General features: G+C 37.6%; 1 protein-coding gene across 1 annotated transcript in view; it reads right to left on the bottom strand.

Moving 5' to 3' along the window:
- Positions 1 to 20,213, bottom strand: part of PTPRN2 (protein tyrosine phosphatase, receptor type, N polypeptide 2) — a 523,716-nt gene that overhangs the window by 414,761 nt on the left and 88,742 nt on the right. The window contains exons 3-4 of the mRNA XM_010563027.1: positions 10,409 to 10,526; positions 5,298 to 5,460 (exon numbers count right to left, since the gene is read on the bottom strand). Of these exons, the coding sequence (XP_010561329.1) occupies positions 5,298 to 5,460; positions 10,409 to 10,526 (281 nt within the window). The remainder of the gene's footprint in view (positions 1 to 5,297; positions 5,461 to 10,408; positions 10,527 to 20,213) is intronic.

The following is a 20,213-nucleotide window of genomic DNA, read 5'->3' as shown; positions in this document are numbered from 1 at the left end:
AGACACTCCTTTATCAATTATTCCTGATGTTTTTATGAAAGTGTTTATGCACAGGGTGAATTACATTTTTCTTACTTATACATAATCCCACATATATGAAACATTAAAGTTATATTTATATAAGCAGAGTTTAAATGTATACATTGCAGAAAGTTTTTTGGCTTCTCAGCAGTCAGCCATCAAATCAATTACTGATGATCTTCATTCAGTACTGTATTTTAATCAGTGTTAGATAAATAAGCGTCCCACTATTTTGAATTAAAGCTCCAGATTAAAATGAGCAATGACTGCGTAATTTCTTACTAGTTAATCACTAGTAATTATTATTTGCAGATAAGTTCAGAGTACATCTTTGAGCACTCGTGCACTCAGATTTTCTAAAATAAATAATAATCTTTTTTAATAATTATCACACATCCTAGTTCTTTCAGGAGATCGATTACAAAGCATCAAACAACTGATTTTCAATCCAGCAAATATATGAGTACTCTTCCCTGAATGTGAAAGGGAAAAATAGGTGGGAGGTTGCCTCTTGTACCGAGGACTAAAATATAAGCTTTACGAAATGCCTCGTCTAACCTTCGTACCCTTCTAGATTCCAGCAAACTGACTCCGCCACAACAGTTTCTATTTGCACCTTCTCCCCTTTCAGCACACCTGTACTGCTGGTCTAACAACCAGCCATACCTCTCTGCCACTAACCCATCACTTTATCTGTTTCTTTTTCCCTTCACAATTCTGCAGACCCCTTTAACTTTATTAGTGACTTCTTTGATGTAAAGATTCTGGTTCCTTTGCTTTAAAATTTATAAGAATACCTAAGATTTGGAGATTTCTGCAATGACAACATTTATATGTAAACTCTGCCTTGAAAATGAATGTAAGTAATTAAAACCAAAGAAACAGAAACAGCAGAAAAGGGATGAAACTCCCTGAGGACACTTAGACAATTTTCTCTTTTTCCCTATACTACCTACTAGGGCCTGAATGGCATACCAGCCTGAGGAAGACCGTAGCAGCAGGCAGGAGCCATGTCTGAAGACCCCAGAGGCCAAGTCAGGGGGAAGGAATATGAGCAATTACCCGAATCTTCTAGCCATAAACCCCAAACCCTACAACGGAGACCCCTGCAACAAGGAATGCAGCACCAGCACAAGTGGAGCGGGGGAACTGCCTTATTCCTACAGCCTGCCAGAGGGTTTTGTGATGGAGCGCCCAGCCCCGGAGTGGAGGTGGGAGATGAGAAGAGTGAGGAAGAGATGCCCGGCCATGGGGTGCGCTGGACGTGAGCGCTGTGTGCTATAGCTGCTGTGTCTGAAACGAGCCCAGTGCAGTGCTGTGTTACCAAAGCAGTGCGCTTTTGGCAGCCTGAGGCATTAACAAATTCACAAGTTGGGCTACCGGAAGGCAAGAGGATGTATCAAAAATGATCGCTAGTTCAAGGAAAAAAGCAAGCAGTTCCGGGTGAGTTATTTTTATTTTCTTCTGATTTTGAGGTTTTTAAGTACATTTGGATCACATTTCAAATCTTTCCTCTTTCTATGATGACTAAAAAATTGTTCTCGGTCAGACAAAAGCAGTATAATTGAAATCTTCTGTAACTATTCAACTGCAGGCATTTCAACTTTAAAAAACTATCATGTAAGATCATTCCTCACTGCCTTGGCTACCGGCTGGTGAAAAGTAGACAACAGGAGTATTTGTTTCTACACTGATCATTTTTGCTGCCTCTCTTTTTTGCTTTGTTGTAACAGCCGCTGTGGACATAGCTATTTTTTTCTTTTTCCACCTCCTTTATTTAAAGATTTCCTCAAGGCTTCCCCCATGCCCCTGCTATGCAAACGCTCACACAGAGCTCACCAGCAGGGCTGCCACCAGCAGCAAAGCAAGCAAGCTCTCCTTTTACAGCCGACTAGCTTTAGTCATATCAGCCAGGTGCCATCCCTTCGAACCCAGCAAAACTCTGCTTCTCAGTTTCTGGGGGAATGTCAACAGTGTAGTGGTTTTTTCTGGGTTTTGGCTTTGGTTTTTTTTCTGTGAGAGGGGTTTGTGCTAGCTGGAGGGGAGAAGAGCAGGGGAATTCACACGTGATTTGAAACCTCTGTATTTCTTGCCTCAGTAAATAAGATAAACCAAGCTTTCTCAACATGAGTATGTGCCTGGCTATATGTTATTTTGCATACTAAGTCAAGGTTTGGTAGAAGGGAATCACAAAGACTGATAATGCAGCATTTTGTGAATGGTAAAACCTTCATTAAGCCCACGCGGGGGAACAAAAAACAGATGCGAAAACCCGCTAGCTAATGCTTGAGTAACAAATGCCACCAAGTGCCCATTTTCTTAGCAACTTTTTTCAGCTGAACTAAAGTGAAATGTTCTTTACAACTGTAATCCTCAGGAAACACACCCACCAAATCTTCTGATTTACCGCTATTTATCCACTGGCAGAGTCATTATCAACTGGCTAAATTACAGCCTGCAGCAGATGCTGTCTAACTACTGAAAAAAAATTCTAAGTTAGTGATGAACTTCAAGTGCTTCAAAAAATTACTCAAAGAAGCTATTGCAATAAATGGTAGACATTAGAGGAATTCTGGTCCATCACATGATTTAAGCTTAATAGTGTTATTTCTGTCACTGTTGTGTCAAGCGTCAACCTGACAGTTGTTTAACAAGGGAAATAGGAAAAGAGTTATCCGGCTTACGTTTTGCTGTATCTTATTTTACAACCTTATGCATAAGTGTATGTGTGCTGTCTACTTGGTAACGTTGGAGCTCTGTGCTTTATTCTGATAATACATGTGGAAGATAGTGGGAAAACTAAAGACCAAAAGTTTGTAAAACAGTTTGATTAAAAATATTTATGTTAAGATACTAAATAACACTCTTGGAGTATAAAAAATACTTTAAAGCCTCTTTTGTCTTTTTTTCTTCCTTTTTTTTACTCTTGGCCAGAGTCCTCTGATGAAAGTTTTGGAACAAATCAGAATCCGCTCAGGAAGTCTGCCTAGAAGGACTAAATTTCTGTAAGATTCAGCTATACTTCATAGCAGGTAAGTTATCAAAGCAACCAGAGCAGTGTTACATCTCCTACTCCCCGGCAGCAAGAATGAAGTGACAGAGGTAAATATATACTTGAAGGAGAATTATTTTTAAGAAGGGCAAAGGCCCAAAAGCTGCAAATCTAAGTTTAAGTAAAGTACCTCTGTCTTATCCTTATTTTTAATCAGGAAAGTGCAAGCAAATTAAAAAGATAAGATCTTGGTGCAATTACTTAATGTAGGTTCATAATTTATCAATATATGAAATACAAAAATAAGGTACCAAGATTTTGTTGAGGCATGCAATTAAAGTGCATAAGAGAGCCATTTTCAATTTCAAGTGGTATGACCATATCAAAAGCAGCTCTGGCAGTTACTTTCCTTCCTACTCTTTTCAAATCATTAAATTTTATGGTTTTTTCTGCTTTCTAGAGTAGCAAAAATCCTGGTTTCTCTTTTATTTAAATGTTATTCCATGACTAACCCAATGAATCAAGGTACAAATACAGTGTGTCTCTCTTCTTTCTTTTTAAAGAATAGAATTTCCATTTGATTGGCAGAGGATAGGGAAGTGTCTCGAGGATGATTTAAAATTCATGATTGATTACTAATTTTAAAGATAATTTTCCTTTTTTTAAAATTTTAAATTATAGGTAACACATCTGACTCAATGTCTGTTGTCTCAGAATGCTCCTTAGTAAACAGAAGTGTACAGTTTCCTCCTGTACGTGCTTCATTTCCAGATTTTCTCCTCTTTATCCCACTCCCCCAGGCTTCAGAATACCCATCTCCATGACAACACTCGATAAGGTTGGTGGGTGGTGTTATCACAGCAGGCTTCCTCACAGAAGGTCTCAGCCATATGGATTATTTATGAACTTGCATGACAGCACCAGACCCACTGAAATATTCCTTGAGCAAGTTTTCTTGTCTCTGAAAGCCAGTGATTCAAAGCAGGGCATCCTCACTGTAGTTAGCGCCCAGGAGTAGAGAGTGGAGGAAAAGTACCACGAAGGTGGTCACTCATCCATCCCCAAAGCTGCCTTGCTGCTGCCTGCAATTTTCTCTTACCCCAAATGAACACCTAATGACATACGCCATAAATCATAAGTGTTATATATACCAATCAGTGAAACTGGAAACTTGCGGCTTCTGACAAGAATAATAACATTTCAGTTATACCATGACTAAGTAGCTGATACAACTGATACTGTTGGGAGTTGCTGTTGCAGATGCACTGCAGTAGTTCTGTGTCTCTGTTAGTTCTGGGAAAAAACTAGCAGTTTGGCTTTGACCCTATATTTTCTTCACCTGATTTTTTTTATACTAAAAATATATTTTTATACTTTTTTATACTTTATATTGATTTTTTTATACTAAAACCTGAGTATATTTTTTAGCTAAGGTTGTTGCATTTACACTGTATTCATGCAAATAGCACGTACCCATTTTTTTAAAAGGATCACTATAATAGCAGCCTATTTCTTTAAAATAATAGAGTGCTTTGGATTAACACATTTTTTGAGCAAAAGATATACAGCTATAAGGGCCTGTCATATGCAACCCCTTCATCCAATCATTTTTACAAATGTATCAAGCTCCGTCTTAGAGCGAGACAGATTTTCCCTAGGAAAGAAAAAAATTGTTTTAGTCCTCAAATAGGCATTTGTGTAGTTTTTTAATACAGCCAATACTCAGGATGTAATGGCTGTGATTTATCTTCCTAGCTACCTGTATATTTATAATGTATACATATGAACTTTAATTGGTCACGATAGGCTTCCTTTATGATCAATAAGAAGTAGGAAATGTTGAGGCACAATTTGTCAGATCCATTATTAAAATTTGCTCAAAGACTATATTAATTGTACTTTAAGCGCCATAAACACCAGCAAGAATTCACAGGGTAGTTCAGCCAGCTTTCTGGAGAGGAGCAGCTCAGATGCTGTAAGAAGGGTTTCAGATCAGCCAGTGAAGATATCACCTCTATCCCACTCTTCCTCCTTCCTCACATACAATGGATCCCTAATTAAGGTAAAATGCTCCAGATTAGAAGAGCTCTATCCTTTACAACACTGAAGCTCGCCCATCTCATTTGGAGAGAACTTGGTTGGTGCAGTTATGATAATCAATTGGAGGAGGCAGTAAGAAACAATGTCTGGTCTTGAGACAGAAGGGAAAATTGAAAAATAAGGAGAATTCAGAAAAGAAGGAAGCCAAAATCACAGAATGTAGGAACCACATTAAAAATACTACCTTGACAGAAGCTTTGTCATTTGTCTTCCTTGGATACAAATTTGTAGCTGCAGACTGGGAGAGAATACTGAGATATTTAAGATATTGCTGAAGAGACTTGGCCAAGTTCACATCATTTTCCAGATCATAATTTCTTTCATTATCTGCATTCTGTCCCAAAGTCCTGCACAGCAAAAGCAAGGAAAAGCAAGTTACCAGCCTGTACAACATACAAAGCGCCCAACTAAAAAGGCACTGCAAACCACTGAAGTTAGTTCCATACATAACAAAAAAGTCACTCAAAAGCTTAGCAACCACAAAAGTATAGAAAATTCAATGTTTCAGCAAAAGCAGTCAAAAAATCTCGCACTATTAACAATTTATTGCATGAATCAAAGTTAATGATCCAACAGTAAATCAAATAAAATGCCTACATCAAGGCAAAGCCATATTTGAAAGAAAAGAAAATGTTTGTAAAAAGAAAACATGCATGATTAAATCGCACCCCAAAGAAATATGAGATAGTTCTAAGATTTAAAAAAATTGCTGGATGGTGATGAGTTTCAACATCAATTTGGCCCTGCACCAATTTACAGAATGCAGTGAGACTACTGGATGTGCAGAAATAACTGAGCAAGTCAGCCTCAGCAAAAGACTTGAAAAGGGAATAATGAGATGGAACAAGTATCTCTTCTGATCTTCTCATGTGCCTGGGATTCACAGAATAGCAGTGTTTCCTGACTGGTTTAGACAGATCTTGGTGACGTTTGCAAAGAAAAGCTAAAAATGCGATTAAACAACAGCAATGTAGAGGTGTTTATATGGGACTCAGAGCGCTGTGGGCAATGAATCTGAATTATTACTGGCTCTCCTCGTCTATCTCGGCAAGTGTCAATGATGATGATAATTTAAGTGTCAACACCAGTAGCTATTTCATTCCTTGTGCAAGAAAGCAGAGACAGGGTTCCCAGTCTGCTTCCTTCCCTATGAGTGACACAGTCTTTTGAGGGAAATCACCTTTTCGGTGTCACTATTTCCTACCCACAGGCCCACACACTTGTTCAGTGAAGAACAATTCCAGGTGGAAGAGCTTTCCAGCTCAGGGACATGAGGCATCATTTGGCTTTCAACGTCTCTGTGCCCCTGTAAGCAAGATTTTATTCTACTAGCCCACGTCACGGTGCTTATGTAGGAGCACAGCTTGGGAGAGTACCATTATGGCATTTTCTGAATCTTGGGTTTAATTACTTTATGCACAAAGTAACAGACGTCCTTCCATGCTCACAGTTGTATCAAATGCATGTCCCGACTAATTTAATACCAATAAATGTAATTAATAATCTAATTTACTGTGGTGGCATTGCAACCAATGGTGCTCACAGCGTTGCTCACTTTGAAGTACCAGAAAAACCCTCCACCTCTCCCCAGTGTAAAACAACCAGCTCCCCGTCAGGCACACAAACTCTAGGAAAACAAAGGTTTACTGCACAGAGCACTATAGCGATCTTCATGTCATTCACCACAAGTCTTGCTTCCTCCTCATGCTGTTTGTATTTTTCTCTTATTCCAGAGCTGTAAATTCTGCCTTATGATGGAGGGTGGACATGCAGGTAATATTATCCACCTCCTTTTCCACCTAAAGCCAGACTAAAACGGTTCTGCAGTTTTAGAAAGAGCTGGGCAGTAGACTTTCTGCTTCAATAGAGATGAACTAATCCAAAGAGGCTCTCATCACAGAAGGTATCCTAGTTTCAAACACTCATCTTTCATTCATCAATTAATTCCAACACCTATCTTTTCCGTTCTTCGCTAACTTTGAAAAGAAAGGGAAATGCAAGTACCAGACCAAATTCTGCCCCAAGGATTTCTACTGGAGCTAATGGGAACTGAATGCACAGATAAAAGACAGTATTTACCTTAGCTTTTCAAGCCATTATTTACAGTATATAATCCCTCATACTGGTGGTAGAAGCAAAATCTGGGGTCTAAGATTTCTCATTTTTCTTACGGAGACAGTAATTGCACTCAAATTGTGTGTAAATTTCACATTAGATGTAGTATCTTATGCTATAAACTTTTAAACAATTAAAATGTAGAAGTCTGACAAAGCATTACAACTTCAATAAATCCTATGCATACACTGAAAGATTTTTTAAAATTTTTGTAGTTCACCAGTATATCACTGTTGTTCACCCTGTTAACACAGAAAGTAAAATACATTAAATGAGCTATTATTGCAACTGAATTAAAATATTTCTTTCAAATTTGACAAAGTGATATTGGAAAATGGATGAAAGACAAATATATAAAAGCACCTGGTGAGTAGGAGAAATGACTGTCAGCTGAGTTCTTGTTGTGCACTCATTTGGAAGTATTTTCAGTTTTAATTTGTTCTGAAAAAGGACTTTGCATACAATGAACTTTAGGGTATAAAGACAATAACATATATAATTATTTATCCATAGAAATAATCATGTATTTCCTACAAAAAACAGCGTTTTAGAAGCTTTTGTGTGGAAATCTCAGTCACTGCACCTCAGATACTTCTAGAATATTCTCAATTAATAGATACCACACTTTTTAGAATAAAGTTTCTTCCTTTTAAATGCTGTGAGAATCTTATTACTGACTTAATGATGGTTTTATTATAGAAATAATGCTATACCCCATTTCATATATTGAAGTTTGCTGGAAACGTTTGTGGTTTTGCCTAATTGCACCAATGAACGCAACTGACATTTATTCCCTGTGTGCAGAATGGACTTTTTTCCTTTATCTTGGATCCTCTTTCAAGAGTGGGTTTTTTTGAAATTTAATAAGGGCCCAGGAAATACCACGTACACTCCAGTTAGCCACCAAAGAAAGAACTTTCATCTTGAAATCAAGCTCCCAGTTTCAGCATTTTTTTTAAGATGAAATCCATGTCTTCTGTTTCATCAGATTTCATACGCACTAATTTAGCCTAAGTCAATTTACCTTTCAAGTGTCTGAGTCTATTTTCTTGCTCTCACTAGCTCTGTGGGGATTAATGACTCATTAGTATGACTTCATATTGTCTTATTACACACTTTACCCTTAACAAAAGGTCTTCCTGCCATAATGTTTCTTTGATAATTAGATACCTACACTAAGTTGCTTTTTTAATTATTTAATTATTATCTGGTAAGATTTTAGCAAGCGCATTGAGCACACTGAGCATATAGCAAACTTGATCAGAATCTGCAAGACACCGGAGAAAAAGTTCCTACTGTTCTCTGACCTACAGAATATATTGTAAATGGACAACCAGAAAAATCAATTAAGGCTTTAAACTGTTGGCACATAAGATAATGCTTTCAGAAGCACAGCTTGGTAACTTCAGAAAATCTATCCACAATAGGAACTGTTATAAGTGGAACGCATTTGAAATTCTGATGTTCCTGAAGTGTCAATACACAAAATGGGTTATTTTTTTTAATGTACAGTTCTGGATAAAAATGCAAAACAGCTCAAACCTGATCACAACAGGAACTCCTAAAAGTGATCATCTGTTCTCTGTCTAAAAATTAAATTATTTCTTATATCTTCTTAGACATTTTATTTTTTTATAACTGTGAATCTGGAACGCTGCAGAATACAGTCTTGGTCTCATGGAAATCTGGCCTATTTTATCATACTCTCATGAATAAAAGTTTTAGACACATTCATTCTAAAAAAAAAAAAAAAAGCCTCCAGAAGAGATTCAAAATAATTTCTGATACCATGTGCAGAGAGTAATCCATACAGTAATGGCATTTTGTGTATCTAAGCAGTGAAAACATGTTTATGGATTCAACCACATGTTGTTATCGCCTTTATGATAATCTATAGATCAGTATCTTCTTTAGAAGTTAAGTTTCTACCTTACTGCACTCCTGAAATGTATGGTGCTGTGATTTTAAGGAATGCTTTTGAATCAGCAAATATGTTAAATACAGGGTCAAATTCTACGAATTAAATCAAAACATACTGAGGCAAACATAGCTGAAGCCACTGGGCAGTATCAATTACACAGCATTTTTATTTCCATAAAAGAGCAATCTAGAAAAGAAATGGTTCTGCAGTACATGCAAACTACATACTGCAGTACATGAAGATCTAAAGTCCAACAGTCAACATCTTGCCCATCAAGGCTAAAAGCTCAAGCTTTGTCGCACTATGAAGAAAGTTTTCTAACAAAAAGCACTCTTTTTCAATTTCACTAATTTTGAGATTGCATTTCTTAAAATTATGTAGGAGGAAGCAAAATTTACCATTTATAACATTCCTAAAATTTTATGCATTTTAAACTTTCCTTCTGGGGTTTGTGTGGTTGGGCTGCACTTAAAAACCTGTAGGACAGAATAGACCAGGTAAAAGAGTACATTTATGTGTGTATCTGTATATGAAGATGATATAATTGCAGGTCCTACATCCATATGACTCTACAGAATTATATATGTTGTGTCTCTTGCCACCAATAACTGCTAAGTCACCCCTCAATATCTTTCAAGCCATGAGGAAAATGGCTTCTATAATGCAAAGAATAGATAGAAATATCCCACCCTTGTTTTCTGTCATGGGAACTTGCATGAATCTCTCCTTCCTGGACAAATTTTGCAACTAAAGCCAAGAATCTATGGACTTGGAATCAATTACAGCTTTGTTTTGGAGGAATATGAATTTGAAAATATAATTAGTTGCTCAGAATGTCATTCAATACTTCTTTTTGGTTCTTTTTACTGGCTTATTCCAGAATAAAATATCTCCTGTGGATGAGCTACTATATAACTCTGCTTTTTTAAGCCAGTCATAAGTAGAGTTGGCCGAACTGACACTTGACACTGCATAAACTGAATAAAAGACCTGATGTTTTGAATTCTGACATCTAGATTAACAAAAGAAGGCATATTATCTGAACTTGATGATAATCAGAACAGGGTTGAGTGTTTTCATTCATTCTGTTTGCTGTTTTTCTACTGGTGTTTTCAGTGCTGTCGTACGACTGGTTTCCCTTTATCATATAGATAGTGGGTTTGGTGATGTGTTTAATTCAGCTTCAGTGCCAATCTATTTCTCATCATTTGCAAACCCTCCCAAAAACCTACTAGGCAAAAAAACCATTGAAGACTTACCTTCCTGTATCAGATCCTTCAGACGCCAATATATCAGGGCGTCTGTTGTGGATTTTGTGAATGGTTGAGAGTTCCTGACCAATAACATGTTGTGTATAATCATCTCGCCAGGTAAAACCTAATAAATAATGAAAAAAAAACCAAACAAACAAACAAAAAAAAGAAGAAAACCCACTCTTTAATAACTTCAAAGTTTGGCAAAAGCGTGTCCTAGATAAGCAATATTTTTAAGAAAGAAAAAAGAAGCTCTGTTCAATTGGAACCCAAGAGTGAACTACAGATTCTTCTCTTCTGTATGAAATTTTGTTAATCAAACTTTCCTTACAATGGAAGGAAGACAGTAGATGATGTGAGGAGATTTTGAAATACTTTACTCTTAGCAGAATTTCAGGTAGTTACAAATTAGCATTAATGGAGAAAAAAGGGTTACTTTGGACAGCTATGGAAAAGAGTTACCTCACCAGCTGGTATCTATTGAAAGGTTGCTCCACTTCTTCCCCATTCACAGCACACTGTCCTTTCTCTGTTTTCTCCATGAAACTACACTTTTAGAACACTAAGGAGCTAGTACTGCAGTGGAAGTATTTTGAGTTTTAGTATAACACATGTGGAGGTCAATTTATGTTATCTTTATACTTAAATGTTGTGACAAAGAACTTTACAACAAGAGGGAAGTGCAGCTATGAAGGCAAATTCCAGTGATTGCTCATTAATTACATGCACTGCCAATCTGATGGTAATTATACTTGAAATAATGATATAACTCCAAACATAATTGTTACCCGATTTCTAGATTTTAGATGTTATGGTAACACTTTAGTTCATAGAACTTGCCCATGTAATTATCTAATAACTAAATATCACATAATTAAAGAGAATTTCTGCTTTTACGTCATGTGCAGTAAAACACCACAAAACCCTCAAATTAATATCGATAAAAGTTCCAGATATGGTTATCCTGCTAATATATTCCTGTAAGAAACCACCTAAAGAAAAATCCTCTCCAGCACCAGATGGATGGGGATGTGTCTAGTTGTTAGAATCAGCCTCGGGAGGGGGATGTCCGGTTCAGCCCCTATTTCATACACACATCACAAACTTCATCACCTTTTGTAGTCAGCATCAGATTTGTTGGTATAGGCAGTCTCTTATGATGCAGCTAAAACATCATCAGTCTCAGCAGAACCCAAAACTTCACCGCCTCACTCCTTGGATGAGGGCTTTATCCAGTGGACTATTAAAAAAAAGGGATGCATTCTTCCGATTTTTCCACTGTATTGAGGTGGATTTCATGGTCTGTTTACTTAAGCCCAGAATTAAAAAAGAAGTCTAAATAGGAGATCTGCCCATTCTGCCAAAGCAGACAGTTCTGAGCATACAGAAGTAAAAATTACTTTATCAAATTTTCAGCCTGAGGAGGAGATACTTAAAGAAGTTGGGTATAAGATTAAACAGTCCTAGGAAGTATTCAAACTGTGCTGTTGTCTGGGATCCAGACAAGTTTTAGGAAATAAAGTCCCCATTTGGGCAAGATTTAGGTGGACTGCATCCCAAACTTTGTTGTTGTTGTTGTTAGTGAAAATAATAATAAAAAACAATCTAGAACCAATGTAAGTATGCATGAAGGCTTTAAGAAACAAAAAAGCTCTCTGACACTTCTCTGACATTCTGCTTTTGCTCCTTCTTGCTCCTTTTCTTAAATGAAAATGTTACTCAAATTTATTGAGGAAACACTTCACCTGAAATCATGTTAGATGTTAATGGCTACAGTAAATGACTCCAGACCCTTGGGAGGGGGAAGAATCTCTATCTAATCTATTTTTAGTTCTGATTCATCCTTTTCAAATGCAAATCTCACCTTTTCAAATGTGCCATGTAAGTAGATGGATTCAACTAATTTCACAAATCTCAATCTAAGGCTGCTCAGAGCATGTTTTTATGTGAATACCAAAAAATGAGTCACCATGCACCTATGATTATTTTGGTGAAGTGTTATTTAAATGATTTTTACATGAAAGTTTTTATGTATGTATATGTATGTTTGAGTTTACTTCTCTGTTGCCTAGCACTACACATTTCTGTTTGTTTTATAAATTCATGCAGGAGAAAAAACTAAGATAACATTCAGTTTAGAAGAATGTGCAACAAAAAAAGTTCAGCTAAAATACATATATATTAAAATCACTAGCATAGCCATAAAACTACTAATTTATGAACTATGTGTCCAAAGTCACTACAGTTTCACTTTGTAACTCTAAGCCAATACTAGCCCTACTAAAGGCTCAAGAATACAAACTAAATAACATAAACTTTGAAGAAAAATACACAGAATTACTCTGAAGAGTTTTGTTCAAATTAAAGCAAGAAGAGTTTATCTGCAGTACCTCCGTACAGACAGGAAATTCATCTCTCTCAATCCTGAGCATTATATATGGCTGCAGACAGAGGGGTCAATAGTCAGTTATGTTTTTATGCCTCCACAAAACAATGTTTTTGGTAAAAGAGCATGAGAAACCATTGCAATCTCAGTTCTCTCTGGTCATGATAACGGTGTATCTTTTGTTAAGTTCAGTATATTTTCTTTCTCCTGCAGCACTATTTTAACATTTTCTTCCTAATGCATTTCAAGCCAGTACAGGTATAACATCCTTAATACTGCAAAAGAATACAAGTGTGGCAGTAAAGGAGAGCAAATAGATGAAAGAAAAACAGAATACTTGTTATAGAGCTTAAGAAACTAGAGTTAAGGGAATATGCTTTCTCAACTGTATCTCCTAGCACTTCTAACTCACATAAGACTTAGAACAAGACATGGATGAAAAATGCAAATCTTAACTAATTCAAAAATCCCCTCATCAATAAGTTCATATTGCTGTTTCTTATGCAACTACCTCAGGAACTGCAACGTGTCTAAAGCTAACCTTATGCCAATCATTTTCCAGCATTGTTTCAGTTTCAAAAAAAGCTCTCCCACACACTGAGCTCAATACAACAGCACATTCAAGAACCATAATGCCACGCTGACAGCTGCAATCAAAATTAAGGTTGAGAAGGAGCATATGACGCCGTATGGCGATTTCCTGTTCCCTTTGTCTCTGCCGTCACACCTCGCGCCAGCTCCTGCCTCACCACCCAATTATTACAATTTATCTCCACTGGCTGAGCAGGATCACAGCGGTGCTCTTGTACACATATTACTTCCATGTCACTAACGGGGAACGGTACGGGAGGACGCCCAAGCCCTGATTAACCATCCCCCCTGCTGCAGCTCTGCCCAGGACCTGCGTCTCCCAACCGTGAATTCCCACAGACGGGCAATGCCACTGAAAGAGAGGAGGAGTCCAGCAGACACTGGAGTGACGCAAATACTATGACAACAACAGCAGCAGCAGATATAAAATTGCTCTCAGTTGAAGAGCATTGACAGTAGTAAGACCCCACGAAAAATAGGCACTGGTACAAATTTTCCCCACAAAAAGTAGCACTTTTCACTGGTGTCAGAGCCCAAGGTTTAATTCTTTCTTTATTTTAATTGAAACTCCACAACTTAAATGTATGCGAAAAGGGAATGCTAGCGTAAAGAGTGAAGACAAGATATTAATACCTTTAGTAAACCCAACCTGCACATCAAAACCAATGGAGGTGCTCCAGATACAACACAGTCTTTCCTAATTATCATCAGGTATCTCCCTGGATCTCTTCTTTCCACAGCACAATTAATTATTATTATTACCCACAACTACAAAAAGAATAATGAAATTATTATTGTCTAGGTCCCCATTATGTTCAACACTCGGCAATGACTAACGTCAACAGAGCGTATATGTCTAAGAATTATTTTATTAACTGAAATAAAATCAAAAGCAAGCAGTGTAAATGGTGATGAAAACATTTTTCACAGATTCACGCTGGTGAAGATAATACTAACTTGTCTCCAAATTTAAAGTCGAAACTGTTTTCACATTTATCATACAATTTCACTTTTAACCTGCCTAATTTGCTTGCTGCTATACCAATTACCCAGAATTATTGAAAAATAATCAAAATTCAAATATGTATTTCCTTCTCTTGGCTGTTCAATTTTTCTAAGTAATGGCATTCTTTCCTGTGCTTTTGATTCTGTTTTTCACCTTAGAGAAACTTGATGCCTCTCCAAATATACCTGACCACATCTTCAATGCATGTAAATTATATTAGCAACTGCTGAAAACATTCATCTGCTACTTCTCCGTCTCAACTTATTCTAGTTCAGAATTATTCATACAAATAACCTTCGCTCCCTCTGAAGGCCTAAGCAAGAAACACAACAGCTTTTTAACCTTGCAGAGGAGTTCTGGTGTAAATCAGTAGAGCCCAATTTAAGTCCTTTAAAGAAACAGCTCTCGCCACCCCAAGATTTGGCCGGGCAAACCTTCCTGCTTGTACTGCCGACCCTTTTCCCGACTAGCCTGGCTGAGGCTGCACAGGGCTCTGCAGGCAAGTCCAGCGAAACCTGTGCCTGACAGGATAACACTGTGAGACTCTTGCAGCTCTATGGGCCAATCGAAATCCAAAATGATTAGTTCTGCATCAATATATTAGCAACAAAATTATTTTTACGTACCAAGTCCATTCAAAGCGGACTTGAGATTATTATATAATGGCAGAAACCTGTATACTAAAACTTGATTCTTCTCTGTCAGGAAAATCCCCGTATAAAGGCCAAAAAACCTCAGCAGAACATGTTACTATTTTTGAGTTGTGACTTTATTTTTTTCCCGGTTTTTGGTAATGTTATCCATTTTGTCCCTACATGGTGAATAATAAAATAGGTTTTTCTCTGAGCTACTTTCAACTGCTACTTCATTTCAGCCAGGAAACTCTCAGCTGCAGAGCTCAGAGACTTTCATCCCCCATGCCATGTGTTGCAAATTGTTAATGCCTACTTTAGCTGTCAGAACGTCTGCAGAATTGGGAATGATTGGCTTTCTTCCCTATTTTCACAACAGATAGGTCAACATATAGACATGCCTTTCTGCAGGCTGCCTTTCCACGTTCTCCAGAGGAGCTGCACTTGTTCTCATCTCAGACCTCCATTTTCAGAGCTCAAGGACATATTCAATAATGTTGACAAATTTCAGTACTGGCTAAGTCAAAATTGCAGCTTTAATGCTGAGGTTGCCATGTGTATAACAAAATTCCTTCAATTGCTATATTTTCTACCTGAGAACGCAGCCAAATTATAAAATCCTGATGTTTCCTTTTACGATAAAAGAAAACTAGAACTTGTTCAGAAAGCAATTTTGCAGTAAAACTCACAATGGCAGATAATGGTAAAAGCAGTAATAGATAAGTTAAAGCCACCTCTTAAACCACAACCTTTTAATTCCCCCGTATCTTTGGCTTGGAATATTCCTTTGTTCTGAAAATTGTGACTAAAGATGGTTTCTACAAAATTGGAAGAAAATCTGCCAAGATGGTTTTGCACTACAGTTCCATGAAAGCTTACTCCAGTTAGATTGGTTTGCTCTGGTCAAACATTGCATTGTCTTCTAGATGAAAAGAAAATCTGGTACAGACTGTCTTTGAAGAAATGGCTGGGAGTTATAAGCAGTCATCACCAATCACCACTCTTGTTCAACCCATTTCAGCAGGAACTGTGGTCATCCTCTCCTGGAAGTCTTCAGGAGCTTTTGTTGTTTCCTCCCCTTTTCCACTGCATTCCCCGGCAGCAGTGTCAAGTACCAGATCTGCATCAGCAAATTTGTTGCCCTCTTTTGGAGCTTCTAGTGGGATCTTTATAATACGCAAGAATTTCAGTCGCTGCATTCAGCAGCGATTCATTCACACTCACTTGCAAAGAGCTTCCATTTGAATGAACAGATGAAAGGGCTGCCTAAGGATTACGGTTTCAAATTTTCATATATTGTTTTATTATACATAAAAGTGATAATCTCCATAGAATTAAATTACCAGCATGATCTTCTTACAGCCCTGATTTTAATTTACTCTAAGTAACTATCCCAGAAGGTGGAGGGAAGGCTTTTCTCTTCAGTTTTTGGAATTTCTGTTATTTGAAAAAGCCAAATGAGTGCTTCATTTGCCAAGGAGATTATAAAATGCTCTCACAGGAATCAGTGTGCAATGTTTCCTTACCTCTGTTTCAGCTCTTGTAGACAGCTACAAATAATTGGTTTACACAAAAGAAAGTTTCTATGCGTTACATAAGATTTTTCTGCCACTGGAACTGAGAGTAATGAAAGAATAATATGATAATGCAAAATATATCATCTAACTTGCAACTAGAATAGGCTACTTTCCAAAGACTAGAACAGAATGGATACACGAAAAATGCTTCCCAAATGCTTGACATAAATCCCATGCTATTCACAATGTCATATAATCCTTTTCACAAATCGGTGACCCTCAACCTGAAAGCAGATGGTTCTGTTCACAGCGACGCTTTTTAGGAAGGAAGATATGCAAAAGTGGGCTTCTTGCGTGGTTTCAACTTTATATTAATGTTCAACCTTAATTTAATTCATGGTCCCTTACCCTTACGTCTTTAACTTGACTGGCTCTCTGTGGTGTGTAGGCTGTGACATATTTATAAAAAACCAATCAAATCTAATATATGGCGACTAAAGGTGCATCTTCTATTCCTCCATTTCCTTCTGACCTTGAACTATGCGCAGACATTTCCCTCAGTGCTGTCAGCCCAAGGAGTTTTCGTGAACATGAGGAAATATTCACATGCATCCAAAATAGTGATACTAAAATAAAGATGAGACTGTTTTGCTTGTTTCACCGAGCTTTGAACCCACCTGTGTTAGCTGACAATCACATCAACGTGCATGTGACTATTCCAGATTTAACCCCAAAAGCCTGACGTTAGGTCTACACTGCAAAACAGCTCTCTTTACTACATTAATGTTCTGCAATCTCTTTTTAGAATAAGTGGTGGCGGTCTTCCATTTTCTGTCAAAATATCTTTCATTTTTTCTGTTCCCGTCTCCTTCCTTTTCTATCTTATTATTTGTTTCCGAGGTGTCTTACACTACTCTAAACTTTCATTCACTCGTCTCATAATGCAGAATCTCTTTAGCATGCAGAAATTGGCTGTAATGCTAGACTGTACAATGCTAAGAATGGACATATTGTCCAAATAGTAGTTAACAATGCATATAAAATTAGCAGGTCTTCCTTCTCATTTTATTTTATCCATTTCATTTGATGCTAACAGTAGGATGACAGCCTTATTGTCATGAAAAATATGGTTCCTGGGAAAGGACTTTTGAAGTGTCTTCAGTCTGGGAATTAAAACATCACCTGTAAAAAGGTAGAATTGGTCAGAAATGTCCTGGCGCTTAAATAAGTATAGAAAACTAAGTGGATATACGGGTTACACATATTCTAGCAAATTCTTCTCAGAACTACAGTTCTTCGTGTATTTTTAAATGCCTACAAGCAGAACTGTTCTTTCCGCTTTGCATAGTGGTTCTCACCCCCATTTTATGTAACTTCTGAAGTCTCACTGATGTTTGTGAGAAATCAGTTTTCGGCTGCCAGAGGAGTGCTTTCAATTGCACGTGCAAAGTCAATACACAGGAGTGCCAAACCGGGCAGCACGGCAAAGGTTGCAGATGCGAATGCACCTCCACTTTGTGGTCTGAATGTAAGTCTTTAAGACCAACGTACAGACCACTGTATCAGCAGTGTGGAGGGAACGTACGAGTCAGACCAAAGGCTTCTGCAGGATATTCACAGTGTATCACACGGGGAAATCCGACACACTTGAAACATTTTCTCTAGCAAAGGCCATTGGTCTCCTGCTCACCATGCTCTGTCCTGCATCAAGACCAATGCAAACTAAAGCAGAAAAAAGGTGGGTTTTTTTTTTTTTTTATTTTAAATGAGAGGCAGAAAGTCTATATATAGTTTGTGTGGAACCATATCCTCCGTTTTCCACTTTTAAGCCACTTCTCTTGGGCTGTAAATTCCTCCAGGAAGAGGCTATTTATTGCATGCGTTTGTACAGTCTCTTTCTACAGCAATAAAAACAATAATTGTTATTGTTGCTATTATTATTAATAAAAACACAGCAGTTGCAGAAGCTAGGGTTCCCTTAGGAACCTTGTAAAGATCTTGGTGGCTGAAAGCCAGGAGTTTTCCAGGGAAATACATTAGCCAAGTCAGTTCGCCTGAAGAAAAGACGAACAATCTGCAGGTCATGTTGCTCCCCCAAAAAGGTGATTAGTGCTCCTCAGGTTTCATTTTGAATTCACCCCGTGTACAGAAAATACACACCGTGAATTTGTTCAACACTGAAAGGCAGCGTAGCATTTTCAGCTGGAGGAGTATTTGAATTATATTTTTTTCTATTCTCCTGTGCGCCTAAACTTTTTGGGTCTTGAACTTCCAACAACTGCAACAGAGAATGCAATGCACTTTACTGTACATTGCATGACAGATATTTTTTCATTTAAGTATTTTTAGTCTTTGCACCTCAGGGCTCTGATTTACAAGCAAATTACAATTAACGACTTACTGTACCACATGTCAGCTAAAGTATGGTGTCTGCCCGTGTATTTAGCTGGTGACCATGGGTAAAAATGAGGTTATTTGACTTATTTTAGCCAACAATGTAAAGGATTTAGTGAGAGAAGTTCTGACTGACATGATTTCCTACCTGGTGTTCATTTTCCCTCCCTCGTTCCACAGAGTTAATACCTCAGTGAGCTTTAATAACATTTTTGGACAATTCATGTAATGCTGATTCACAGATTCACATTGATGCTTTGTCAGCTGCACACACTCAGATTTCTAGTTCTTTCTAGCTTCTTTACTGCCTTCTGAGCTTGATCTCTCTGAATATTTAAAATATGCCATGCTATGAGCTGTGATTCAATTTTACCAGAATGTATCACGATACTACTAAAACCAAGATTTTTTTTTTTTTTTTTTAATCTCTGAATGAGTTTTGAGCAAGACTGTTGATGAATTAACATGTTTACAGTGGAAGAACTGGAATAATCAGATATGAACTGAAAGTCCCTAAAATTTGAGTCTTTGTGAACACAGTTCCAGCTGATGTCCATTCATCACTTCATTCAAAAAGCTCCTTCATTTTTTTGCTCATAATCACCAAGAGATGTTAGTTTTAAATGTCATTTACTGAAAACTCTGACATTAACAAAATACCTCAAAACATGTCATGATGACATAACACTGAAACAAAACATACAGAGGGAATATAAAATTCCTCTCCTTCTTGGGAGCAATTTTACCTTTACACGTTCTATGCTCAGCTAAAATCTTAATATTCTGAAATAGCTCCCCTAGCTTCATGCCACCAAGGTCCAATATAAACTGCGCAGACCTGCTGCACCCACTGTGCTCAATATGAACCAGAGAGAACTTCCTCTGGGCAAAGCCCACGATTTGAGACGTAGCCTGGACCTGCAGGCTGAGCCACAGGGGAGTTAGCACTGGGGGGGGGGGGACCGAAAGCACGTCCATCTTCTTTTGAATCTGCCCTTCAACTTATAATGCGACAAAAACCCTGGGATTCACTTCTCTATCTGCAAGACAGTTATAATGAAACACAACTTCAGGGGTTAAAGCTGTGCTGCATTTTGTGAGGCATTCAAATATTTCAGAACTGGGCTGGCATAAACTAGAAACAGTGGACAGAATCCACCAGGAGCTACTACAATGTGTCACTAACCAAGCGGCACGTAGGTGCTTTTCTTTCTTAACTTCAGTGTATTTGTACTGTTTAAGGACTAGCAATTAATATCAAGGAAGTGAATATATTTTCAAAAAT

Source organism: Haliaeetus leucocephalus, unplaced genomic scaffold (genome assembly GCF_000737465.1).
Source record: "Haliaeetus leucocephalus isolate CR32 unplaced genomic scaffold, Haliaeetus_leucocephalus-4.0 Scaffold0, whole genome shotgun sequence".
Classification (NCBI taxonomy): Eukaryota; Metazoa; Chordata; class Aves; order Accipitriformes; family Accipitridae; genus Haliaeetus; species Haliaeetus leucocephalus.
The sequence above is the reverse complement of the archived record's forward strand: the minus strand, read 5'-3'. Positions and strand labels throughout refer to the sequence as shown.